Source organism: Macrosteles quadrilineatus, unplaced genomic scaffold (assembly GCF_028750875.1).
Source record: "Macrosteles quadrilineatus isolate MER2022 unplaced genomic scaffold, UCM_ALF_1.0 Scaffold_5__1_contigs__length_97177068, whole genome shotgun sequence".
Lineage (NCBI taxonomy): Eukaryota > Metazoa > Arthropoda > Insecta > Hemiptera > Cicadellidae > Macrosteles > Macrosteles quadrilineatus.
In genome coordinates, this window is record NW_026542598.1 from 81,873,279 (window position 1) to 81,897,844 (window position 24,566).

Below are 24,566 nucleotides of genomic sequence, written 5' to 3' on the forward strand. Positions count from 1 at the left end.
CAACTTGCCGCCCAACATAACTGATGCTGAATCAGGCAGTGTCGCTGTGTATAAAAGCAAGGTCTGTGAGTGGCTGATGACTGTGGCACGAGAGGCTGCAGAGGCTTTAATTCGCTCGCCTTACATTTAAATTCATCTCTGACATCAAACACCCCCATAATAGCTACCAAAATACATTTTTCTTCATGGATTAATATTTTTATTGTTGCTTAAGGCTGTTTATTGTTAAATAATTCTAGTATACAACATATTTATATAGCATATATATTTTTAAGAGCTCCTGATACATATTTAAGTATAGATGTACACATTATTTTATAAACAGTGTGCATATGTTTTTGACCTATGGACAATAACCAAAACATATTTCCTGAAAGTGATTTTCGATTTTGATTTGATCATTCAATGTTGTGTATTATGCCATTTTATTAGCCATGGAGCATTGGATGGTAAACACTATACGTTTGGTTTGACTATTATGAATATGTGCAAAATGTTGTGCCTATCACGGCAGAGCTGGAACTCTTTTTTAGTTCCCTTTCATCTAAGACGCCATGATATAATTTCCAGCCAAAATACAATTCTCAAGTAGGTTAACAATTTGAGGAAAAGAGGATCCATCCAAAAAAAGAAGCTGCTCGGCCGTAAAAATCATAAGTCGTTTATTGCCACAAAAACGTTTACATTTTTCTGGTTTTCCCTAGATGAAAAATGTGACATTGTCAATTATACACACTAAACATATAACATAAATAAACTAACAACACAAATTGATTTTACATTTTTCATTTAAATTATAAATAGTCTTCCCAGTTGTCATCAAAAAGTCATCGATAGAATAGTGAACTCTATTAATTAAAATTTTCTTTACATTCCTCGATGTACTCTTCGATTTACTAAAATGTTGAATTAGGAAGTGTTTTACAAATCTTTATACTCATATACTGTGGACCTTTTTCAAGTGGTGAGAAGGCTCGTTGCGGCCTACCAGCGAACTACAGATCTATACGCAAAAACAGCCCTAACATTAAAAAAACGCCCTCGAATGTTTAATAAATAGTTTATTTCTTTATTGGCAAGAGTTAAGAAACATTGTAATGAAAATAAAACTTATATTTGTCACAAAATCAAATCAGTAATGCTTACTTTAAAAATGTCCGGTTTATTCTCGGTCACCTTTTTATCTATATATAAAAATGTTTAATGAACAAAGGCGATTAGTATCTCGGCAATATTTTACGTTACATGATTATTTCCATTCAGTGTTAAACCTTTCAAATGCTATATTTTTCCTGTACTATCTTAATTTTTATCAACTAAACTTTTATCAATAAAAGGCATTTCCTATATTTAACGCGCAAACTGAACGCGTGATATATGCGTGCATTCATGTTTCACACTGTATCGTTTTGTATATATTTACCTCAGAAACTAGTTTTTTTATTATTTATCTTTTCTTGTAAACAAAATTCTGTGTACAATGTATATTACTTTCCATTTATAAAAGTAGCCTAAATTTATTGTTTTATTGTGCGGATGATGGACTCAATCCCCAACCACAGGCATTAGCCCATTTGGGGATTACATTTCAGTAATTGTTGTTTGTACCATTGTAAATGATGTTCTGTAATGAAATAAAAAGGATTCATTCATTCATTCATTCATAATTAAATTTAATACATCCATAAAAGTTTTATTAGGATTTTAAGTCTCTTAAAAACAATCAAGATTGTGGTCTTGTGCAAATTAAAATAAAATATTCTCAGTGGGATCTACAGCGGCATTGACAAACTTTATAATTATCCTTGTAAAATTTTAAGGAAAACCCCACGCTGTGTAATGACTCATGTTTCATTTAATATACAGGGTGTTAAAAAAAGGTGAGGACATATTTTATCTGGTGATCCCTCGGGTCAAAGTAAAGAGAAAATCAAGAATAACATAATTTTCCAAAATCACTTCATTAACCAGATATCCGCCATTTTGAATGTTTCACATAAACATTTTTATCTTTTAATATTTTCAACCGATCTTTATGAAACTTGGTATGTGTGTTAAGGTAGAAGAGATCCGTGTTAGAATAAATATTCATCTTGATTCAACCTAAAGCCCCCCATACACGGGCGAGCATGTTCGCAAGCATGCTCGTGACGGTGTTGGCGACGAACATGCTCGCCCGTGTGTGGGATCCGTCGCGGCGGGCATGTTGGGCTCGGCGCGTCAGACCTGACGAGCCCAAATACGAACATGCTCGCACGTCTCTTGGCAACGCCGAGCATGTTCGCGAGCATGTTCACCAACATGCTCGCGAATATGCTCGCCCGTGTATGGGGGGCTTAACATTCAAAATGGTGACCGTTTAAAATCTTTAAATCTAAATTACTAAAAAAGAGTTTATAATTATAAAAACAAATAATTTAGTATATTGAAGCGTTATTGTGCGCCTAATGGTTGCGGAGAAAATTCCAAAAGATTGTAAATTTAAAATTACCATGTTATTCTTTTGGCTATATGAGAATAAGTCAACTGTTGTAGTTTGCTTGTTTATGAACATTTTTTGATCGAATTTGGAAAATACATTCATTTCTTAAAACAAACATTCATTTCATTCTATTGACATTTTGCAACAAAGAACACTTTTTTACCCTCTCTGTTGCAGCAAACCTAAGTACTCGTTAAACTAATTGTATTTAAATAAGGAATAAATGTGATATTTTTAAGGAGGCATTTTAGTGTAAATCCAATCAGGCAAATGGAAATTCAATTAGTCTGCAGGTTTGCTGCGGCGGGGGTTTTAGAACTTGGTATTGTTTCATAGGTAATTTTACATGCTAAATAAAAGTGTTCTTAACATTTTTTCATAAAATCAGGCATTTTTGAGTACCTAATTTAAGTTTAAATTTTTAAATGGCCGCCATTGTAAAATTTTGGTTGAATCAAGATGAATCTTTTTTATAACACGGGTCTCTTTTATCTTAACATACATACCAAGTTTCACAAGGATCAGTTGAAAATACTAAAAGATAAAAATGTTTATGTAATAAATACAAAATGGCGAATATCTGGTTAAAGAATAGATTTTGGAAGAACATGTATTCTTGATTTTCTCTTTATTTTGGCACTAGGTAAAATATGTCCCCACCTTTTTTGATTACCCTGTATATTACACTACACTTACCAAAAATTTTTCAAATAGAGCCTGTTGGTTTTGAAGGATTTTCTACATGTACTGCACTTAATATGAGGTCACTCTCCGGTACTAATTAATGTATGTCTCTTCATGTTGTCCTTGACTTATAAGGTCGCTCTACTGTGTGAACTAATGTGAATCTTCATACTCCCCTTGGTTTGAAGAGATTTTCCACAAATGTTACACTTATGACGTCGCTCTTCGTTGTGTACTAATTCATGTCTCTTTACATGGCTACTGCTTTGGAATGATTTTCCACATGTAGTGCATTTATAAGGTCGCTCTCCCGTGTGAACCAATGTATGAAACTTCATACCGTTCTTGCTTGTGAAGTATTTTCCACATGTAGTGCACTTATAAGGTTGCTCTACTGTGTGAACCAATGTATGAATCTTCATACCGTTCTTGGTTGTGAAGAATTTTCCACATGTGATGCACTTATGACATCGCTCTCCGGTGTGTATTAATTTATGTCTTTTTACATTGCTAAAGGTTTGGAATGATTTTCCACATGTAGTGCACTTATAAGGTCGCTCTCCCGTGTGAACCAATGTATGAACCTTCATACCGTTCTTGGTTGTGAAGAATTTTCCACATGTGGTGCACTTATGAGTTTGCTTTCTTGTGTGAACTAATGTATGAATCTTCATACTGTTCTTGCTTTTAAAGGATTTTCCACATATAGTACACTTATAAAGTTGCTCTCTGGTGTGAAGCAATGCATGTTGCTTCATTCTAGTAATGGTTTTAAAGCGTTTTCCACATACATTACATTCATATGGTCGCTCTCCTGTGTGAACCAATGTATGAATCTTCATACTGTTCTTGGTTTTGAAGGATTTTCCGCATATAGTACACTTATAAAGTCGCTCTCCGGTGTGAACCAATGTATGTTGCTTCATTTTAGTACTGGTTTGGAAGGATTTTCCACATATAATGCACTTATGAGGTCGCTCTCCGGTGTGAACCAATGTATGTCTTTTCATATTGCTACTGGATGTGAATGATTTTCCACATGTAGTGCACTTATGAGGTCGCTCTCCTGTGTGAATCAATGTATGGTTCTTCAAATAGCCGCTGGATATGAAGGATTTTCCACATTTAGTGCATTTATAAGGACACTTCCCAGAATGTGTCAACAAATGATTCTTTACATTACGTTTTTGAATAAATGTTTTCTCACATTTCAAACATCTAAAGGGACACTCGCCTGTGTGTAAATATATATGACGCTTCATTCCTAATAGAGTAAAAAACATTTTTCTACATATTGGACACTCGAGGAAAGGTTTTTTAGTGTTCTTAAACATCTTTTAGTTTTTAATTTCTGACTTCTTACTTTAAATACTTGCTAGAAACAAACTAGAACTAGTTGGTTTCTCTTTGTATGTATATTTCTGTTGTTTATCTTTGATGTAAGTGTATCAATCAACTTTAAAACAACTCTTGCTCAAATATTGTTTTGTATTAAATTGCATACAGCATTGCCTACTTGAAACAAATTGATTTTTTTTCTTGAATTTTATGTCCCATCATGTCAAATTAGTCTTCTCATTTAAAAGAAAAAAGTTGCTTCTAGGTTTAATTGTTTTTCAAATAATATTGCATCAGCCATATTCAAGTTGTGTATAATTTTAATTTATGTTTTACATAGTTAATTACTTACTTTAATTAGCACTTCTAGAGTGGAAATAAATTATCTTTTTTAGCTGCTGTTCTAAGTATTACATCAGCTTGTTAATATAATTCCTTTCCTCTTCAAATCTATTGCCTCTTCTGAAAAAGACCATATTTTATTAAATATATGCATTTGTTGTAATCATTAAGGTATTTTTTTATGTTTATTTAGCTTGAACAATTAATTTGCAACTTAACGCTGCATTTAGTTTTAAAATACTTTAATACTTTTAACTGAAATGGCGACCATACGAAGGTAGGCATTTTAAGCCAAGTATGAATGCAGATGAGTGTAGGAAGAGTGGCGCGATCTTGTAGTCTTGTAGTGACTAAGCCCAACATGTTCCTTAGAGAGGACTGTTATTTAATAACCCACACAGTTAATGGCAACCATGGTACCTACAGTTTATAGTGGAATCCAAACCACATTTTTGTTTGTAATTAACAAATTGGTCTAATTGTCAGAGTGAGAGGGGATCTTTCACTTTGGTGTATTCAACAAATAAATATAGACATAGGTATATGGGTAGAAAAAGTGGAGAGCTGACAACAGAACGAGTGCTGTTCTATTCTTTGCCGTGGGGATTATAAACTGTCAAAACCGTCAGATAGGCCCGAGTGCTGTTTGAATCCTCAGAGCGTAATATTCTCTTTGTAATTTCCTCTTGTATTCTTCAATGTGTTTCTTCAACTATGGATGACATATGGAGAAAGCTGACCTGCTGCCTGGTCCACAAAGTGCTCAAGCTGGAAGAGCCTCATTACTTCAGCGAGATGCTGAAGTACAGGGAGGAGATCTGTCTATGTAGTAGTCCCTCCGACCACAAGCCTTACTTTCAAAAGTGAGGCTCGAGGTTGGAAGAAGGTGACTTTTTCTTATTTCGGCTTGAGGTTCTATAATGGCCTACCTCAAGAGATTAAGAATTCAAAATCATATAGCTCATTCAAGGCCGCAGTGAAAAAAAAATGCCCCTGCCGCAGCAAACCTGCAGACTAAGCAAGTTTCCATTTGCTTGATTGGATTTACAATAAAATATCTCCTTAAAAATATCACAAAATTATTCCCTATTTTATTTAAATACATTAGTTTAACAAGTACTTAGGTTTGCTACAACAGGGAAGGTTTACAAGTTTTTTTTTTGTGAAATGTTAATACAGTACTGTATGTAGTTTAGTGTGAAATTATTGCATTTTCCAAATTTGATCAAAATATGTTCATAAACAAGCAAACTAAGTAACAAGTTATTTATTCTCCATATTAACTTGAACATCTCCATCTGCAAATTTGACTCAATTTGCCTCCTTTTCTGAACACAAATAATTTTTTATTTTGTTAAATTAACTTTTAAGTTCCAACAATCACAATATTTGTCCAAATTCGAAATTATTAGTTGAAGACAGGTTGCCGTAGAAGCTAAAAACACAATATCATCGCGTAAATTATAGTCCGTCCGTTTGGCTATGATACCCAGCGGATTAGGAACCTTCTCAGAACTCCACTCACCTTTCAGACCCGCTCGCCAGGCTGGCCGTTAATAAAAAGTTTACCTACCTACTGTAACAGTCCCTCAGATCTTTAACTTTTTAAATTTTAAGTTAAAATAAATTGTTCTTTGTATATTTAAGTTCTACATGAAATTCCAAAAATAATGAGTCCAAACACAATGTGGATACTTAATATCTACGATCTGAAAGTCGAACAAAGCTGGTGACTATACAGAGTAATTGTACTACTTTCAGATCGTAGATATTAAGTATCCACATCGTGTTTGGGCTCATTATTTTTTTAATTTCCTGGACCCGGGACCGATTTACTTTTTGTTTTGAGGTCCCTAGAGACCAAAAACACCATCCGTTCAAATTCTTTTTTGCAAAGTTTTTTCACTTTTTGCAAAGCTTCACTGTACAATTTTTAATATATATATGTCCGTTAGCGTGATAACTCGAGCAAAAATCATCCGATTTTGATGAAATTTGGTACAAACGTGTAAACGTAAACTTACATTTATTCTAACTAGTTCGCGAACCAGCATGATCGGACTATGGGGACAGGGGTTTATGGGGTAAAAATAGGTTTTTCGTTTCTTTCCCAACATGATAGAGCTTACAACCATTTTGTAGAGCTTAAAAAAAAATAATTTAGGATATTGAAGCATTGTTGTATGCCTAATGGTTACGGAGAAAACTAAAAAAGTATAAATTTGAAATTCTAATGTTATTCTTATGGAGAAAGTTGTAAACTGTTGTTGCTTGTTTAAGAGCATATTTTGATCAAATTTGGAAAATGTGTTAATTTCATACTAAACTATTAACATTTTACAACAAAATCACCTTTTTACCCTCCCTGTTGCAGCAAACCTAAGTATTTGTTAAACTAATGCTATTTAAATATGGAATAAATGTGATATTTTTAAGGAGACATTTTAGTGTAAATCCAATCAGGCAAATGGAAATTCGCTTAGTCTGCTGGTTTGCTGCGGGGGGTATTACACTTTACCCTAGAGAGCACAATTTCAAGTTTATGCAGTGTAAAGCTGGCGTCGAGATCGTTATCAACAATCAGGGGAAAAGCAAAGCTGACGCTAGCAGACGACAGCAGTTGGTCGAGTAAGTTCTGGAATTTGTTGACCCTGTGACATGTTATTTCCTGCAATCCTATCGCTACCCTTTCTTTTTAAAGTCCCCATTGCTTTCCAAAAAGTGTGTGCGTCTCTTACATCCTTTAAATTGTCAATCAATAGCGCAAAGTGTGTTTTTTCTTATCCCTACACAATTTTTCAAACAGTCGTTGGCATACTAAATATCTAGCTATTATAATGTTGGAATTGGTTTTTCAAAATAAATTTAAAGAGTCAATCAAAATCAAACCATGGTTCCTTGTTCCATAAAACATTTTTTCTGTAAACTAGTCTTTACTTTTGCAGCCTGTAAAAACTTTCGTTATCAAATCTACTTTTAAATCATTATCTTCACTCAACACAAAGTGTGTACTAAATAAGCTTATCCCTGTAATCTGTATTATCTTGTAGCTTCCAAATCAACTTTGGCAACAATGGAATCACACCTCTTCCCCAACACCCCTTACCACCAACCACCGCCACAGGACTGCCAACACTAAAACTGACCTCTATGGGCAAGTGATCTGAACCAGGGCGTTCAAACACTTTAAAGTCATGTACATAGTTCAGAAAATCAGCTGATACTATAACTAGATCAATAACCGAACAACCCCTGGCCATAAAAGTTATCTCTCCTTCTGAATCACCTGTCGACCTTCCATTTAAAACAACTAACCCACTATTATCAATAAAATCAAGAATAATGTTGCCCTTATTATTTATTATCTTGTCTTTCGATTGACCTTTGATTGTTTAATGTATTATCAATCCAATTAATAATAATAATGATTAATAATGAAGTTACAGTATCTTTCTTTGTTTCTGATGCTCGCAAGAGTTCTTTTTAGTTTTTAATTTAAATGTATATTTTTTGTGTTAAAAAATTAGTTTTCCACTGAATGAACTTAATTTTAATAGTGTGTAATTAAGTGATGGTAACCTCAACACAGGGTTCCCCCCTAGAGAGGTCCCTATATTTTCCACAAATTTTTGCAAAGCTTCACTGTACAATTTTTAAATATGGAAAGTAAACAGATTAATTTCTTTCCTTAAATAAATACCCCCATCGAATAAATCTGTCATCTCTTGTCCAATGGCCCCATTTAAATAACCAATAATAAGTAAATGTTTACTGTAATAATTTTGTACCCCCTTCACTAATAGTTTAACATCATCCCAATTATTGAAATTTAAGTAAACAGAAAGACAAAAAATACTTTGTTCCCCTTTAATTACTTTCACTTCTATTAAAAAAAGGTCACTTAACTGCACAAAAGACAGTTTATTAAATAAGCAGATGCTAAGTTCAATAAGGCAACCATACTACTGATGCACATGACTGTGTTTTCTAACAGCAGGTTCAAAGTGAAGTTTAAAATTTTTAAATTTACAGACTAACCAATCTTTTTATCCTGCTCAGAAATGAAAGATTCAATTAAAATTATATTGTCATAATTCACAAAATAAATTTTGATACATTAATACTGTAGTAGGGATTTTTCAGAAAGAAACATGAATATTTTTCTCAAACAACTCCAATATGAAGACCTTTACATGGCTAGGGTAGAGGATAAGTTTTAAACTTTTGAAAACATATTTCGATACTATTTTAACTTAGTATTTCCTAAAAAGAAAGTAAAAAGGAATTTAAATAAAAATAAGTGTGGCTGGATTGGTGCAGATAGTATTACTGTAATATAGATTTCAATGCACCCCAGTCAATGAGAAAGAGATAAAAAACACATCATCTTGTCCCTTAAAAATAAACTAACCACTGCTTTGTTAGAGTTTACGGAGACTATTTATAGAATCGGTTGAGAAAGGAAATAAAGTAGTTGGTATTTTTATGGACCTCACAAAAGCGTTTGACAGTATCTCACACAAAATTCTTTTAAATAAATAAAAAATCTAGGTTTGCCTTACTTACAGTTAAAATGGTTTGAATCATATCTATTAAACAGAAAACAGTATGCGGAAATTACATCAATCAAAGACAACCAAGTTTTAAATCACAATTATAATATAATGGAAATCAAACATGGCGTCTCTCAGGGATCAAATCTATATCAATCCCTCTATTATAAATAATACTAATGACACATACAGCAATTTGGTTCTCTATGCTGATGATTCGAATCTAATAAAAACATCTAAAACACATCAAGGTCTTGAAAAATCGTGTAAGGAACAGATAAAAAATATCAAATCTTATTTCACTAGAAATTGTTTATTATTGAACGTGGAGAAAACTAATAAAATGTTTTTTTCAAGGGCATAGAGCAAAGAAAAACCTACCATAAGTATAACCATTAATAACAGTGAAATAAATACTATAAATGTCACAATATATTTAGAGATAGAGATTGATAATAATTTGAGTTGGGATGATCATGTTCAAAAAGTAACTGATATAATTTCTATAGGATTATTTTTTATAGGAATTATTCCTATATTTCTATAGGAATATTTTATATAGGATGTCATTTTTATGTAACCTTGATACTCTAAAATCAATACATTATGCTCATTAACATTTATCGTACGAGCTAGCAATTTATGGGGGCACTACAAAGCAAAACTTAGACAAAATCTTAAAACTTCAAAAAAGAACTTATCTCCTAACGAAAAATTGCTACTCCATAGAAGAATTTTTATTCAAATCACCAATTAAATCTGACAACAATCTTAGTTTTAAATTTATCAGTTTGTAACATATATATTTTTCATATTTGAATTTTGCGTATGCTTACAGTTCTTAATGTATAGATTTGTTTCTATTAAAAATCAGTTTTTTTATAAAACCAATATTATTAATTATATATTAAGATTTCTGTAAAATTTGTGTAACCTATGTATTAGTGTATTGACTCTATTCATGTATGTACATACAGACCGAATAAAGATTATTGATTCTGATGTCATAACGATTTAAAAATTAAAAAAAGATTCCTCGGTTATAAACCACAAACATTAAATGATAATAGGCCTACCTTAAATAAATCTAAACTGCCTTCTAACAGTCTACATCACTAACTCGTCCTCTCACTGTGGGGCTGGAGTTGACACCTCATGCCTTGGCCGGTGACTTGGTCCCGTTCGACGTCCCTCGCACCACCTCTGCCGCTGTCAGTGCCACCTGCCTGTGTAGTGTCGCTGCTGTCGACCTTTGTCGGATCCTGTGTGAAGCTTCTCTCCATGGCATGTTGGGAACTCTGCTTAGCCAGAAAGTCACTTAGGTCCAAGTTAAACATGCTACGGAGCTTGGCCACACCATCTTCCTTCCCTGCCCGAAGCTGCCCATCTTTCCACTTAAAACGGAAACCATGTATGTCAAGATGATCAAAGATCAATGCCATCTTCACCTTTTTCTGCCACCTTACTCCCATGAGACACGAACGATTGGAACGTTCTTGTGAACTAATGTATGTTGCTTCAAACATTGCTTGCTTTTAAAGGATTTTCCACATAAAGTACACTTATGAGGTTGCTCTTTTGTGTGAACTAATTTATGTATTTTCATATTGCTAATGGTTGTGAATGATTTTCCACATATAGTGCACTTATGAGGTCGCTCTCCGGTGTGAACAAATGTATGTATTTTCATATCGCTAATGGTTGTGAATGATTTTCCACATATAATGCATTTATGAGGTCGCTCTCCGGTGTGAACAAATGTATGTCTTTTCATAGTGCTAATGGTTGTGAATGATTTTCCACATGTAGTGCACTTATAAGGTCGCTCTCCCGTGTGAACCAATGTATGAATCTTCATACCACTCTTGCTTGTGACGAATTTTCCACATGTAGTGCACTTATGAGTTTGCTTTCTTGTGTGAACTAATGTATGTTGCTTCAAACAATGCTTGCTTTTAAAGGATTTTCCACATATAGTACACTTAAAAAGTCGCTCTTTGGTGTGAAGCAATGCATGTCGCTTCATTTGTGTATGGGTTTTGAAGGGCTTTCCACATACAGTGCAATCATAAGGTAGCTCTCCTATGTGAAGCAATATATGATTCCTTACATAACTTTTCCTTTTGAAGGATTTTCCACATGTAGTGCACTGATGAGGTCGCTCTCCTGTGTGAACCAATGTATGAATCTTCAAACTGTTCTTTGTTTTGAATAATTTTCCGCATACAGTACACTTATAAAGTCGCTCTCCTGTGTGAACCAATGTATGATTCTTTATACTGTTCTTGGTTTTGAAGGATTTTCCACATATAATGCACTTATGAGGTCGCTCTCCTGTATGAGTCAATGCATGACTTTTCATATTGCTACTGGATGTGAAGGATTTTCCACATATAGTGCATTTACAATGATACTTCCAAGGCCACTTCCCAGAATGTGTCAACAAATGATACTTCACTTGGGTTATTTGAATAAATGTTTTCTCACATTTCAAACATCTAAAGGGACGCTCGCCTGTGTGTAAATATATGTGACCCTTCATTCCTAATAGAGTTAAAAACATTTTCCTACATATTGGACACTCGAGGGAAGGTTTTTTAGTGGTCATCTTATAGTTTTGAATTTCTAGCTTCTAACTTTAAATACTTGCTAGAAACTAATAAGAACTAGTCGGTTGGCTTTGTATGCGTATTTCCTTTGATATACGTGTATCAATCAACTTTAAAACAACTCTTGCTCAAATATTGTTTTGTATTAAATTGCTTACAGCATAGACTACTTGAAGCAATTTGATTTTTTTGCTTGACATTTATGTCCCATCATGTAAAACTAGTCTTCTCATTTAAAAGAAAAAGTAGCGTCTAGGTTTAGTTTTTTTATACTATTGCATCAGCCATATTCAAGTTGTGTATAATCTTTGACTTAGTCAATGGTGTAATTTAAATTTATGTTTTACATAGTCAATTACTGACTTTAATTTGCACTTCTCAAGTGGTAACAACTTATCTATTTAGCTGCTGTTTTAAGTACATCAGATTTTTAATATTATGTTTCTTGTGGCATGAATTGAAGTTGCCTTTCCTCTTCAAATCTATTGCCTCTTCTGAAAAAAATACCATATTTTATAAAATATACACATTAGTTGTAATCATTTAGGTATTTTTTATGTTTATTTAGCTTGACCAATTATTTTAAAACTTTACACTGCATTTTGTTTAACATACTTTAATACTTTTAATTGAAATGGCGACCATACGAAGGTAGGCATTTTAAGCCAAGTATGAATGCAAATGAGTGTAGGAAGAGTGGCGCGATCTTGTAGTCTTGTAGTGACTAAGCCCAACATGTTCCTTAGAGATGACTGTTATTTAATATCCCACACAGCTCGTGGTAAACATGGTACCTACAGTTTAAAGTGGAATCCAAACCACATTTTTGTTTTGTAATTAACGAATTGGTCTAATTGTCAGAGTGAGAGGGGATCTTTCACTTTGGTGTATTCAACAAATAAATAGGACATAGGTATATGGGTAGAAAAAGTGGGCAGCTGACAACATTGGGAAACAGACAGAGTAATGTTCTATTCTTTGCCGTGGGTGGGGATAATAAACTGTCAAAACCGTCAGATAGGTCTGAGTGCCGTTTGACTTCAGAGCGTAAGAGTGATTTGGGGGAGGAGTATTATTGGAAGAGGGTGTAGTGGGCAGGATGTAACTGAGACTGGACTACCCAAGAAGTTTCTTAACTGGACTACCCTAATATCGATTGAAAACTAATATTTATTCGATTATTAAACCTTCATTAAATTTTTTTCATAATCAGCAAGTTTGGTTAGGTTATAACGATTTCATTTTATCCCTAAATAAATATTGCTCATTCACTGTGGTCGACAGATCTAACAATAAAATTGTCTTCAGCTGATCGATAAGGATGAGAAATCTACTAAAGGTGTATCATCCATGGTAATAACTTCTTCTCCACTTTGAGCTATAGTTTTTTCTAGGTATACAATTTAAAATTAAATCACAAGATGTTTAATAAAGATCAGATATTTGTGTCTACCTAGATTTTTATGCGTAGTTTGAGATCCCCAAAAAGAAAGCTCTTGATATAATAGCTCTTAAGACGGATAACATGGCTGATGTAGAATTTTTTTCAGTATGTTAAGCTTGACTGTCTATTTTATACAAGGAGCTAATTGTCATTTTTTTTAATTTTTTATAGAATAAAATGAGCTGAATGGTGTAGGGTCAAGAAGAGGGATTATCACTAGGTAGGTGGAATACAGTTCAACTACAATACCTAAATAAGGTCAAACACTCAAGCAGTTAATGTTAATACAGTACCTTTTAATTCACTAGTGATACAACAATTAACAAATATACTTAAATTAATATATCAGTTAGTTTATGTAACTTTGTGAGACATGTAACTAATGTAGGTTTATCCTAATTTAAGATTTAATATAAATTCAATATAGTAATCAACCTCACAATACTTGTAATTATTTGTGTTGCGTAAAAAAAAAAAACAACACCCTGTATTCAAGTTGTTATATGTATGTAAAAAACTTATTTTAATAGTCATGGAGCACTAGATAATAAACACCATACACGTTTGACTATTGTGAATATGTGCGAAATGTCGTGCCTATCACGGCAGCGCAGGGACTTTTTATTAGTTCCCTTTCATCTTAGACGTCATGATTTAATAAATTCTCAGCTAAAATACAATTCTCAAGTAGGTTAAAATTTTGAGGAAAAGAGGACCCATCCGAAAAAGAGGCTGTTTGGCCAAACAAATAACTGTTCCCACATAGTACATTTTTAAAGGGCTCGGCAAGCTTTAAATACAAATTGAGGAATTAAATACAATGTGTTGATGTGCTCAAGAACTTTTTTAAGTCACAGGTAAGACGTTTGATAAACAAAATGTACCTTAGTTTATTTGCAACAAGATCCACCGTACATTCTACCATTGACCGTAAATACAACTCAGGATTCAATGGCATTGGTGTTGTGTATTAGAGGTTCCTATAAAGGGTTTATTTTGTGTTCCCGTGGTATTCTGTAGCCTCCACATTAAGAGATTTGTGCGTGTGTGTGAATTTTTTGTGGAGACGTTTCTCTGAACAAACCCCAAACTCTGATGGATCTTAAAGGACACTATTTACCAGGAAGTTGCAGAAATATTTTTTTTTTATGGAAGTGTAATGCAAGAAATTAAGAAAATAACTCAAACCTGTATGAATGAAAGTGGATTCCACCTGATATTTTCTAAAAGTTAAGGATATCTTACAAGTGTAGCCTATAGTATGTTTAGCAAATAATGCATGTCTTAAATGGCAAGTGTTTTCAGACATAAAAGTTCTAATTGAAAAAATCCAATGATTAATGTTTATTTTTAAAATGCCCGGTTTATTCTCAATCACCCTTTATAACAATATAAATTTGATGAACAATGGAGCAAATATCTTTACAATATTTTGCTTTGTAAGATTATTTATATTCTTGTAGTATTAAACCTTGTAATTAATTGCTATGTTTTCCTTGACCATCTCAATTTTCATAAACTAAATTTAATAAATTCATTTAAAAGTTTAATAAGAAATCTAACTTAAAAAAAAAAAATGATTGTTGACTCCTACCACTTCAAAAAAATCCTATAAGTGGGATCAACAACATTGCAATTCATGGCATAGTCACGTTTTACAATCCTCGTAACATTATTAGGAAAACACCACGCTGTACAATGATCAATGTTTCATTAAATATATTGCAGTTTTCCTAATATAGGCTGTTGGTTTTAAAGGATTTTCCGCATGTAGTGCACTTTTGGTCGCTCGCTGGTATGACCCAAAGAATGTTTATTCAGACAGTCCTTAGTTTTAAAGGATTTTCCACATTTAGTGCACTTATGAGGTCACTCTCCTGTGTGAATCAGTGAATGTCGCTTCATTTTTGAATTGGTTGTGAAGGATTTCCCACATGTAGTACACTTATGAAGTCGCTCTCCGGTGTGAACCAATATATGTTGCCTCATATAGTATTTGTTTGTGAAGGATTTTCCACATATAGTGCACTTATGAGGTCGCTCTTCTGTGTGAACCAATGTATGTCGCTTTAAATCTTTATTAGTTTTGAAGGGTTTTTCACATGTAGTGCACTTATAAGGTCGCTCTACAGTGTGAACTAATGTATGACTCTTCAAATGGCTGCTGGATATGAAGGATTTTCCACATATAGTGCACTTATGAGGTCGCTCTCCTGTGTGAACCAATGTATGTCGCTTTAAATCTTTATTAGTTTTAAAGGATTTTCCACATTTAGTGCACTTAAAAGGACACTTCCCAGAATGTGTCAACAAATGACACTTCACATGGCTTATTTGAATAAATTTTTTCTCACATGCCAAACATCTAAAGGGACGCTCGCCTGTGTGTAAATATATATGACACTTCATTGTATATTCAGCTGAAAAAGTTTGTCTACATATTGGACACTCAAGGGGACGCTTTTTAGTGATCTTTAACATGTTTTTAGTTTTCAATTTCTGACATAACCTTTTAGACATGCTAGAAACTAATTGGAATCAGTCAGTTGGTTTTGAATGTCTATTTCTGTTTGATTTGTTAAATGTTTTAACAGTTATGTGTGTAGGCCTATCAATCAACTTTAATATAAGGCCTGAATCATCCTACTTATTTATAAGAACTTTGCTTCTTTGTTTAATTTCTTGCCCAAATAATATTGCATCAACTATATAAAAGTAATGTATAGTTTAAGTTTTACATAGTTAATTACTTACTTTAAATTGCACTTTTAGAGAAGAAAACACTTAATTGATTTAAACGTTGTTTTAAGTATTATAACAGATAATGTAAATTATCTTTCTTGCGGCATGAATTGAAGTTCCTTTTCCTCTTCAAATCTATTACTTCTCCTGAAAAATATCATAATTTCATTAAATATATACATTTGTTGTAATCATCCAGGAAAGTTTTTGTTTATTTAGTCTAAACAATTAATTCAAAGCATTACAATAGTATATTTAGGCTATAGAGTAGAAAGTAAGTCATTACAAATAATCGAGAATATGTAAAGGCAGTGGCGGTTCTAGGACCTTGTCAGGGGGGGGGGGGCTACCGGGGGGATTGGTGGGTGTGGAGCATCCCCCAATAAAGCAGGGGGGTCCTGAGGTTCTCCCCTGGGAAAATTTGGAGTTTTCAAAGCAGTTTGGTGACTTTCTAAAGCCATTTTTACACTTAAAACCGTGACCAATTGTCCATAAACTCCCATTTTGTCAAACTCCAAGTTATTGTTGTTTGTCATGAGCAAATAGACATATTAAAAATTAAACTATGACGATTGCATTCATGAATTTCAAAACACACTTTAGACTACGGCCATATCCTCCTAAAAGCCGTTGGGTGACTTTGTACAGCCAGTTTTAACGTCTACAACTGTGTGTAAAACCTCCCATTTCCCCATTTATTTGTCATGAATAAGTAGACATTTTTAAAACTAACTATGACGATTGCATTTATAAATCTCAAAACATATTGTAGGCTACGGCCATATCCTCCTAAAAGCTGTTTACTGACTTTCTAAAGCCATTATTAATGTCTATATCTGTGTCCAACTGTCCAAAAACCTCCCATTTCACCTGTTAATTGTCATTGTCATGAGCAAGTAGACATTTTAAAAATCAAACTATGACGAACTTGCATTCATGAATTTCAAAACATAGGCCCTACTGTAGACTACGAAGCTATATCTCCTAAAAGCCGTATGGTGACTTTTTAAAGCCATTTCTAACGGCTAAAACTGTGCCCAATTGTTTTAAAACCTTCCATTTCACCTTAACAGGAAAACCTAACGGCCTATATATGTCATGCAAGCAAGTGAACACGTTTTTTAACCTTACGTTTTTCTCCATTTCATAGATCTGTCAGAATATGTATATTATCGAATCCAGTAATAGCATTGACTAGGCTATATACTTTAACACTATACTTTTTTTGTTTATATAGTCAATGATAATAGGCTACTGGTGCTACCGCTGATTGCTGATTGAAGCCTTTGTAAAGTTAGTGTCTAGCAGACAATTTGACAACTAACTATGGAACATCAGGAAATCAGCTGTTTCTACGTCCTCGCTCGCCTTTGCCTAGCATGTCCACAGCTGACTGCTGTAAAAATTGGATGATGCATACAACTTTCCATAGCATAATATTGTCTTATTCGTTAACGCTATTGTCCAAAAAGTTTATCCATGTGGAACTTAATAATACTCCTGCCATCGCTTATTAAGATGAATAAAAACTACATTGATGATGTCTGTTTTAAGACATCGCGTGTTTTAAGGACAAAATGTACGTTTAAATTTATTTTTTCAGGGTCCAAGGGTGGGGCTTTAGCCCCTGTAGCCCCCCCCCCCCCCCCTTGGAACTGCCACTGTGTAAAGGCCCAATTTCACTCGTGTTTTGAACCTTACTTTTCGCTACACTACAAAAGATAATTGTTTTCTTCATTACAAAACTCATAGTATTTTTTATTAATTTTGAACATTGAAACAGTTGATAAATTAATAACATATATTTGTTTGTTTACGTCGGCAAAATCCAGGTAGCCTACGGTAAACATTACTTTCACATGGTTAACAGTCTTTTGCTGAAGTAAACAATGTAAGTTAATGATGGATTTTCACAGCTGATAAACATGAAATGAAAACATGTAATTTCACAGTAAGTTAGTTTTGCGAAAATATACGTACTGTACTAAGTAGATCTAGATTATCATAATATTTAGGCCCAATGAAAATCTGAACCATTAATGCCGTTAAAATTTGTGTACTGTAGGCCTACCGTAATCTAAGCTTGTAAGTTATAGGACCTGGTGTCCATATAATAATCATCAGGTATTAAAATACTTTTTCGTCATACTGCAGCAAAAACAGCTGTTTTTAACCCTCCGAGTGTCCATAGTTTAGGCCTTAATGTCCGCCTATTTTTGGCGCATTTGTAAGGTTTTATTAAAACGGATCTGAAAAGCTTAAAACAATGTTAATTCTACTGTTCTATATACCATTTTGTTTGGAAAATCATGGGCTTCAATATCATACATAAAACCTAAGAAATATTTTTTCAAAAAAATTTTTTTAGGTAAAAATAAAAATTATTTTGGAAAAATTGAAAAAAAATAAGTTCGCGCTCAATGAAATTGTATAAATTATAGGCCTATAAATATTTGAAAATAGCCACTTTGTTCTAAATTTTATGAGGGTTACAAATATATAATAGTATAAGGAAGTAGATTTGCAAATAAATAAGTTATGGGCAAAAAACAGATTTCAGTACATAGTGTTTAGCTAAGAATGCATAGCCTAACCATAGCTAGGAATCTGGCTGATAATTTACATCAATATCACTACCTACTTCTTCAGGATCATCAACCAGCCCTTCAAAATAACTTAAATCTTCTTATAATGCACCACGTATATCACTACTTTTGATTTTTAACACTAAAACAATGATAAACATAATAAAACACATCAGTCATCGGTCCGAGGTTAACTAACCTGTTTACAAATACGCACGTCAGCTGTCTGCTACAATTACGATCGGCTCGGAGAACATAAAGCGCTTAGAGACAGACCTCTGGAGAAAGCTTAGAATATAATGAAAAGAACGATACCAAACTCGATCCAGTTCAATCCGATTTTGTCAGTCATAGAGCTAGGGATGAGAATATCAGTGACTTTAAAATATCACTCGGAACTGTGACTGTGACAAAGAAATATCGGTTAAAAATATCGGTGACTAGTCACAGCGATATATGCTACGGTGGCGCTCCGTGCGGTGATACTCAAAACTACGAAACTGTGACGATGCCATTGGCGTGCATCACTCGAACGGCTAACCAGCTACTTGTGACTGCGACTGTGACTGCTCCAAACCCCGAATGACTGCTACTGTGATCTCGCGCTGTTGACGATATAGGGTGCAAAGCCCGCTCAAAGTACAGTAGTTCGCTCAAAATCCGAAGGATACAAAGAGCAGCACTTATAGTGATGTGGGCCGGGAATATTCCCAGTGGGAGGGAACTTATAAAATGGGAATATTGCCGGGAATATTTCTTTGGCCCAAAACTGGGAATATTCCCAAAAATTGGGAATTTATGAAAATTTTAAAATTCTGAACGTTTTAACACATATTGATGGTTAAAGAACCTTAAAACTTGTTACCTATAGTAAATTCTTACATTTAAATCTAAGAGTTGTCATTCCATGTACATTTCTATAAAATTTTTTTGGAATTTATGAAATTGAATGGATTTTAATTATTGCATTCCAAGAAAAGAAACAGACTTTTATCTAAATGAGCAGCAAAACTGACAGTTCTTTCTTACAACTGGAAACTCATGAATGCTCAACCTCTAAGAGAGAGTAAGCAAGCAGAAGGCAACCCAGAGGAAACAGGACAGGAAGAAAATGAAGACATCCTGTCCCTTCTCACAATCGAAGAAGGGGATGAGGATGAGATTGACTTGACAAGTAACAATGAAGACGATTTTTGTGGATTTAGAGATGTAAATGACGAGAAGGACGAAGTAAATATAATTGACATAGAAAGTGACAGTGACTAGGAAACATAAAAATTAATACAGAAAGCAAATATGTCATTTCAGTATTTCCCATCTAACCTTTTTGTTTTTAATATGTAGTCTTGATTTATACACTAAATTATTTTTTTTTTTCAAATAATATTTTTATTTCCTGTATATTTACTAGGTTATGTTCGTTTCTGATTATCTATATATATATACTTATTTGATACGCAAGCAGGTTTTTTGTGACAATTAGGCCTACTCCTCCGAAACTACTGAACCAATATATATATAGATATGTTTTTGGTGTCATTGGAAAGAGCGTAACGTGAAGTTGTGCAGGAAACTTTTTTAGGGAAATAATTAGAAAGTGAGGCCCTGGGGCCCTTTAAAGTTTTGTATTCCTCCAAAAGATTAAAATGGGAGGTCATGACTGCGATGCAGAAGAAGGTCAGCCTTAAATAAAATAAATAAATGTGCCAAGTTTGATCAAAATATTTCCATAATCAAGCAATCTACAACATTTTACAATATTCTCCATAATAGCATGGGAATTTTAAATTTGCTATTTTTTTTAATTTTTGTAATAAACAATAACCGTACAAAAACATTTTGGTTTACTAAATTATTTGTTTTTTAGTACTTTAAAATGGTCTAGATATAAATTGGGAAATTTTGTGTTTTGAGGGTAAAAAATAAGAACAACCATTTTTCACCCCATAAAACTCTGTTCCCATGGTCCGATCATGCTGGTTTGCTAAATCATTTAAGTTTATCCTGCCCTACATCCTCAAACCAAATTTAATCAAAATATGAGAAAAATTACTCAAGTTATCACGTTTACTGACATATATAGGTTACATATGTCTGTGTATATATATGTCCGCCATATATACATGCCATTTACGGACATAAAAATTTGAACAAACAGTGTTTTTGGCCTCTAAGGACATCAAAACGAAAAAGTATATCGGTCCCGGCCTTATCATATTATGTGCTCATTGGTCTTGCCTTGCCAACTACGGTAAAAGCTACTTCCCTATAGGGAAATTCGCTAAAAGAAAACTGAATTAACACTGTGCTGCATTTCTTAGTAATAATTGAAAGAGCCGATTTGCAAACTATGGAACCGTAGGAAAGTCATAGAACACCACCAAGAAGAAGAAATAGAAATAATGTTTTTTAAGAATTTATAATCATTATTATGGACAACCTAATGCAGCTATGTGTAAGGCTATTTGTAGAAAACACTAAAAAACAAGATCAGCTTTTGAAAAATGATAAGATATTTACAAGAAATGTTGATTATATCGATCTGTTATATAGATCTTGAGTATTTCCATAATTCTTGAGGCGAAATCTTTTAAAGTCATCAGAAATTATGACTTTTATTCGTTTTAAAATAACACCTGTAATACTTAGCAATAGCTTGAATTCGAGCAACAGGTACACTAGCTGTATTAAATCAACATTTTTTGAAAATAGATTGTTTGTGTTTTATTTAAAACAAACTACCACACAGTGACCGATTTGAGCAATTAGCTTATAAAATTATAAATTCCCAGTTATTTATTTCAATTAAAACTTTGTATTATAATATATTTCAGTTTTTGTGGTTGATTTAACCTTATAATTATGGCTTTTAACTATTAAGTAACAGTTTTCAAACCTACCTTGCTAATTAAAAATAAATTCCCGGGAATTTATGAATTTTGGGAATATTGCCGGCAATATTCCCTGGGAATATTTCCTCGATATTAAATTCCCGGGAATTTTACATCACTAAGCACTTACAAGGACGGCGGATACAGCCCAGTCACAGCGCTCCTACAGTCGATATTTTGAACTAAAAGCCTGTGACTGGGGAACAGAGACTGTGACTCGCTCAGTCACAGCGCTGCTCGCGCTTCTACAGTCGATATTTTGAACTAAAAAGCTGCGACTGCAAATGGTGAACAGAGACTGTGACTCCGGTAGCTGCTACTTTTGATATCGTGTCACAGACTGTGACTGCGACTTAAAAATATCGGTGACAAAATCACAGTCTGTGATTTATCGCTCATCCCTACATAGAGCCTTCGCCGTAAACAGTGTTCGTGAGTCGCTGCAGCGACGCATGACACTTGGAGGGTTAATGTATGTGTTGCGGGTCTAAAGTAGCATTTTTACTCAGGAGTAAAAATAATTTTTATCAACGCTATTTTTTATCCTCTCATGAATATGATTAAGTAACTTGTTTGAAAAATTGCTGTTTTCCTGGCTGCTTAAGACTGCACGGGCCATCCCCATCTTTATAAAAGGTGACCTCTCACAGCTGTCAAACTTAAGACCTATTGCCATACTGCCTGCTCTCTCTTTTAAAAGATAGTCTGTAAAACTAATTGATTATTTTGAGTCAAATAGGCTACTTAGTACTTATAAATGCCCAACATGACTTTCTTAAAGGACGATCTACCACGACAGCCCTGGTTAGCATGGTCGACCAAATCGCAGATGCTTTTCATTGAAGCCAAGGACTCAGTCCTGCTGAACATGTTAGTGTGATCTAAGAAAAGCATTTAACGTGGTCAGTGTCCCATGAAATCGTTGACGGTGGTATAAAGCTTTTAAGGTTTACTTTGTTCCATTGCAAAATAAAGGGTTTCAAGGGGAAAATCCCACTCCCCAGAGCCATACACCTACCAAACTAAGTTAGGCCTTCTACTAATTTTCCTCTATAAATAGGGGAGATATACCTAAGCTCATAACTTACCCGTGTTTAGTTATTCATCTACAAATTTCTGGTCCAGTTTGGTCGGGAATGGGCCTAGTTTCCTTTAACTTGAACTGCACATGGTTAGAACTACTGTATACTATTAAATGGCTATATTCCAAACTTAGGCCTATATGATATTAATGATTAATGCAACAGAATATAATGTCAAACAAGACAAATTTAAAAAGGTTCATCTTAGGTTTAGGTTAGGTTAGACCAGGGTTGCCACCTCGTTGTTGCGTTTTTACCCTAAAGGCGGGCTAAAATTACCCTAAATTACCCTAAATCTACTTTGAGTTACCCTAAAAGTTACCCTAAATGTTAATATTTTCGTTCAATGCTATAAAACATTGTTAAAATAATATAAATCTTACATAAGGTGGTTAATTAAACTAAATAAGGTTCCAATATCAATCAATATACGTAAAATTATACTCGTTTCTAAAAAAAACCCGAAAAAGAAGAACAAAATGTCGATAACCAGCTCTATTGTATATACAGTACGAAAAATATCGAATCAAGAATTATCGTATTTTCTTACTGTGTCGACCCATTAGCCTACTACTGTTTTTGGACAATCATATCTTTTTAATACAGTACGGTAACACCAAAGCTTTAATCTATACTTAGCAGACATTTTTTGACACAATTTGTAAAATAATCCTAGTTTGATTCAATTCAATCACATAATTAAAAATCAAGAAGTAATGAATAATATGTCATATTTTATTATAACGTGTTATGGAAATAGAATTGAATACAATCTAAAGCAGATAATTCACTACTATTGATTGGATCCATCGATTAACTTGAAATGAAAAATGCATCATAACAATCAATTTTTAAACCGGTTGAACCGCATATGACGGTTTGGCTATAATATGTAGTAATGAACGTTTTTTGCCAAATTTTGAAGTTTATTTTCATGTTTTTCGTTAAATTTCCATTGTTATGCTAACTTTTTGTTTTACCCTAAAATCACCCTAAATCTACCATTACCCTAAACTTTACCCTAAGACTAGTAAATTAACCTAAAAAAGGGTAATTACCCTAAAAGTGGCAACACTGGGTTAGACTATCGAACGTCGTACCGTCGTGAAGTTAGCGGCTCTTTTCATCGGCGCTTTTTCGGTTTATTTATTTATTTATTTATTTATTTATCGTTTCAACGGCTGACGCCAATACATAGATGATTAGATTGAGATACAATTTGGGAACTAACAAGAAGCAAATGTTAACAATTCAGAACAGTAACAAGCTACGAGATAACAATAAATACAACAATAAAAACAAAAACAACAATAAATAGCAACAATAAATACAAGTTGACAAACAGGCGAAATTCACAATAATGATTTACTAATTTGAGAAAATTATGTGATATAACATTTGAGTGCAAAAACAGAACAATAATAATGCATGAACAAACCAAGCAAAGAACAACCCAAACATATCAGAAAATGTGAGAAGAATACTGCCATACAATTAAACAAAACCAGAAAGGGCAGTAGAAGAATTTGCATAAACAGAGAGGCACAGGCACAAAACACAGAAAGATCTTCACTTCACCACTTCGAAATCACCACACATTTCTTGAAGGTAGCCAGCGACATATTAAAGAGGTCAATATCATCCGGTAGAGCATTTACGAGACGTTGGGCTCTAGGCAGTGGGCTGAAGAGATGGTAGTTGGTGCTGAGATGCTCACGAGAGAAGAGATCCTTGGATCTTGAAGATCTACCTGCCCTGAAGTTCAGAAGTTTGAGAAGTCCGGGACAGTCGATGAAGCCATTGACCAGTTTGTA

The 24,566-nt window shown here is 33.7% G+C and overlaps 2 protein-coding genes across 2 annotated transcripts; both read right to left on the bottom strand.

Annotated features, from left to right (window-relative positions):
• Positions 1-2,409: 2,409 nt before the first annotated feature.
• Positions 2,410-10,529, bottom strand: LOC128994880 (zinc finger protein 708-like). The gene is made up of 2 exons (XM_054419707.1): positions 10,476-10,529; positions 2,410-4,966 (listed from the first exon to the last, which is right to left on the bottom strand). The coding sequence occupies exon 2, from the start codon at positions 4,498-4,500 to the stop codon at positions 3,295-3,297; it is 1,206 nt and encodes a 401-aa protein (XP_054275682.1). The 5' UTR covers positions 4,501-4,966; positions 10,476-10,529; the 3' UTR covers positions 2,410-3,294.
• Positions 10,530-10,852: 323 nt separating this feature from the next.
• LOC128994881 (zinc finger protein 729-like) lies at positions 10,853-22,972 on the bottom strand. Its single transcript, XM_054419708.1, has 3 exons — positions 22,759-22,972; positions 16,207-16,341; positions 10,853-12,502 (listed from the first exon to the last, which is right to left on the bottom strand). Exon 3 carries the CDS (start codon positions 12,005-12,007, stop codon positions 10,862-10,864), a length of 1,146 nt encoding a protein of 381 aa, XP_054275683.1. The 5' UTR covers positions 12,008-12,502; positions 16,207-16,341; positions 22,759-22,972; the 3' UTR covers positions 10,853-10,861.
• Between the last annotated feature and the right edge of the window lie 1,594 nt (positions 22,973-24,566).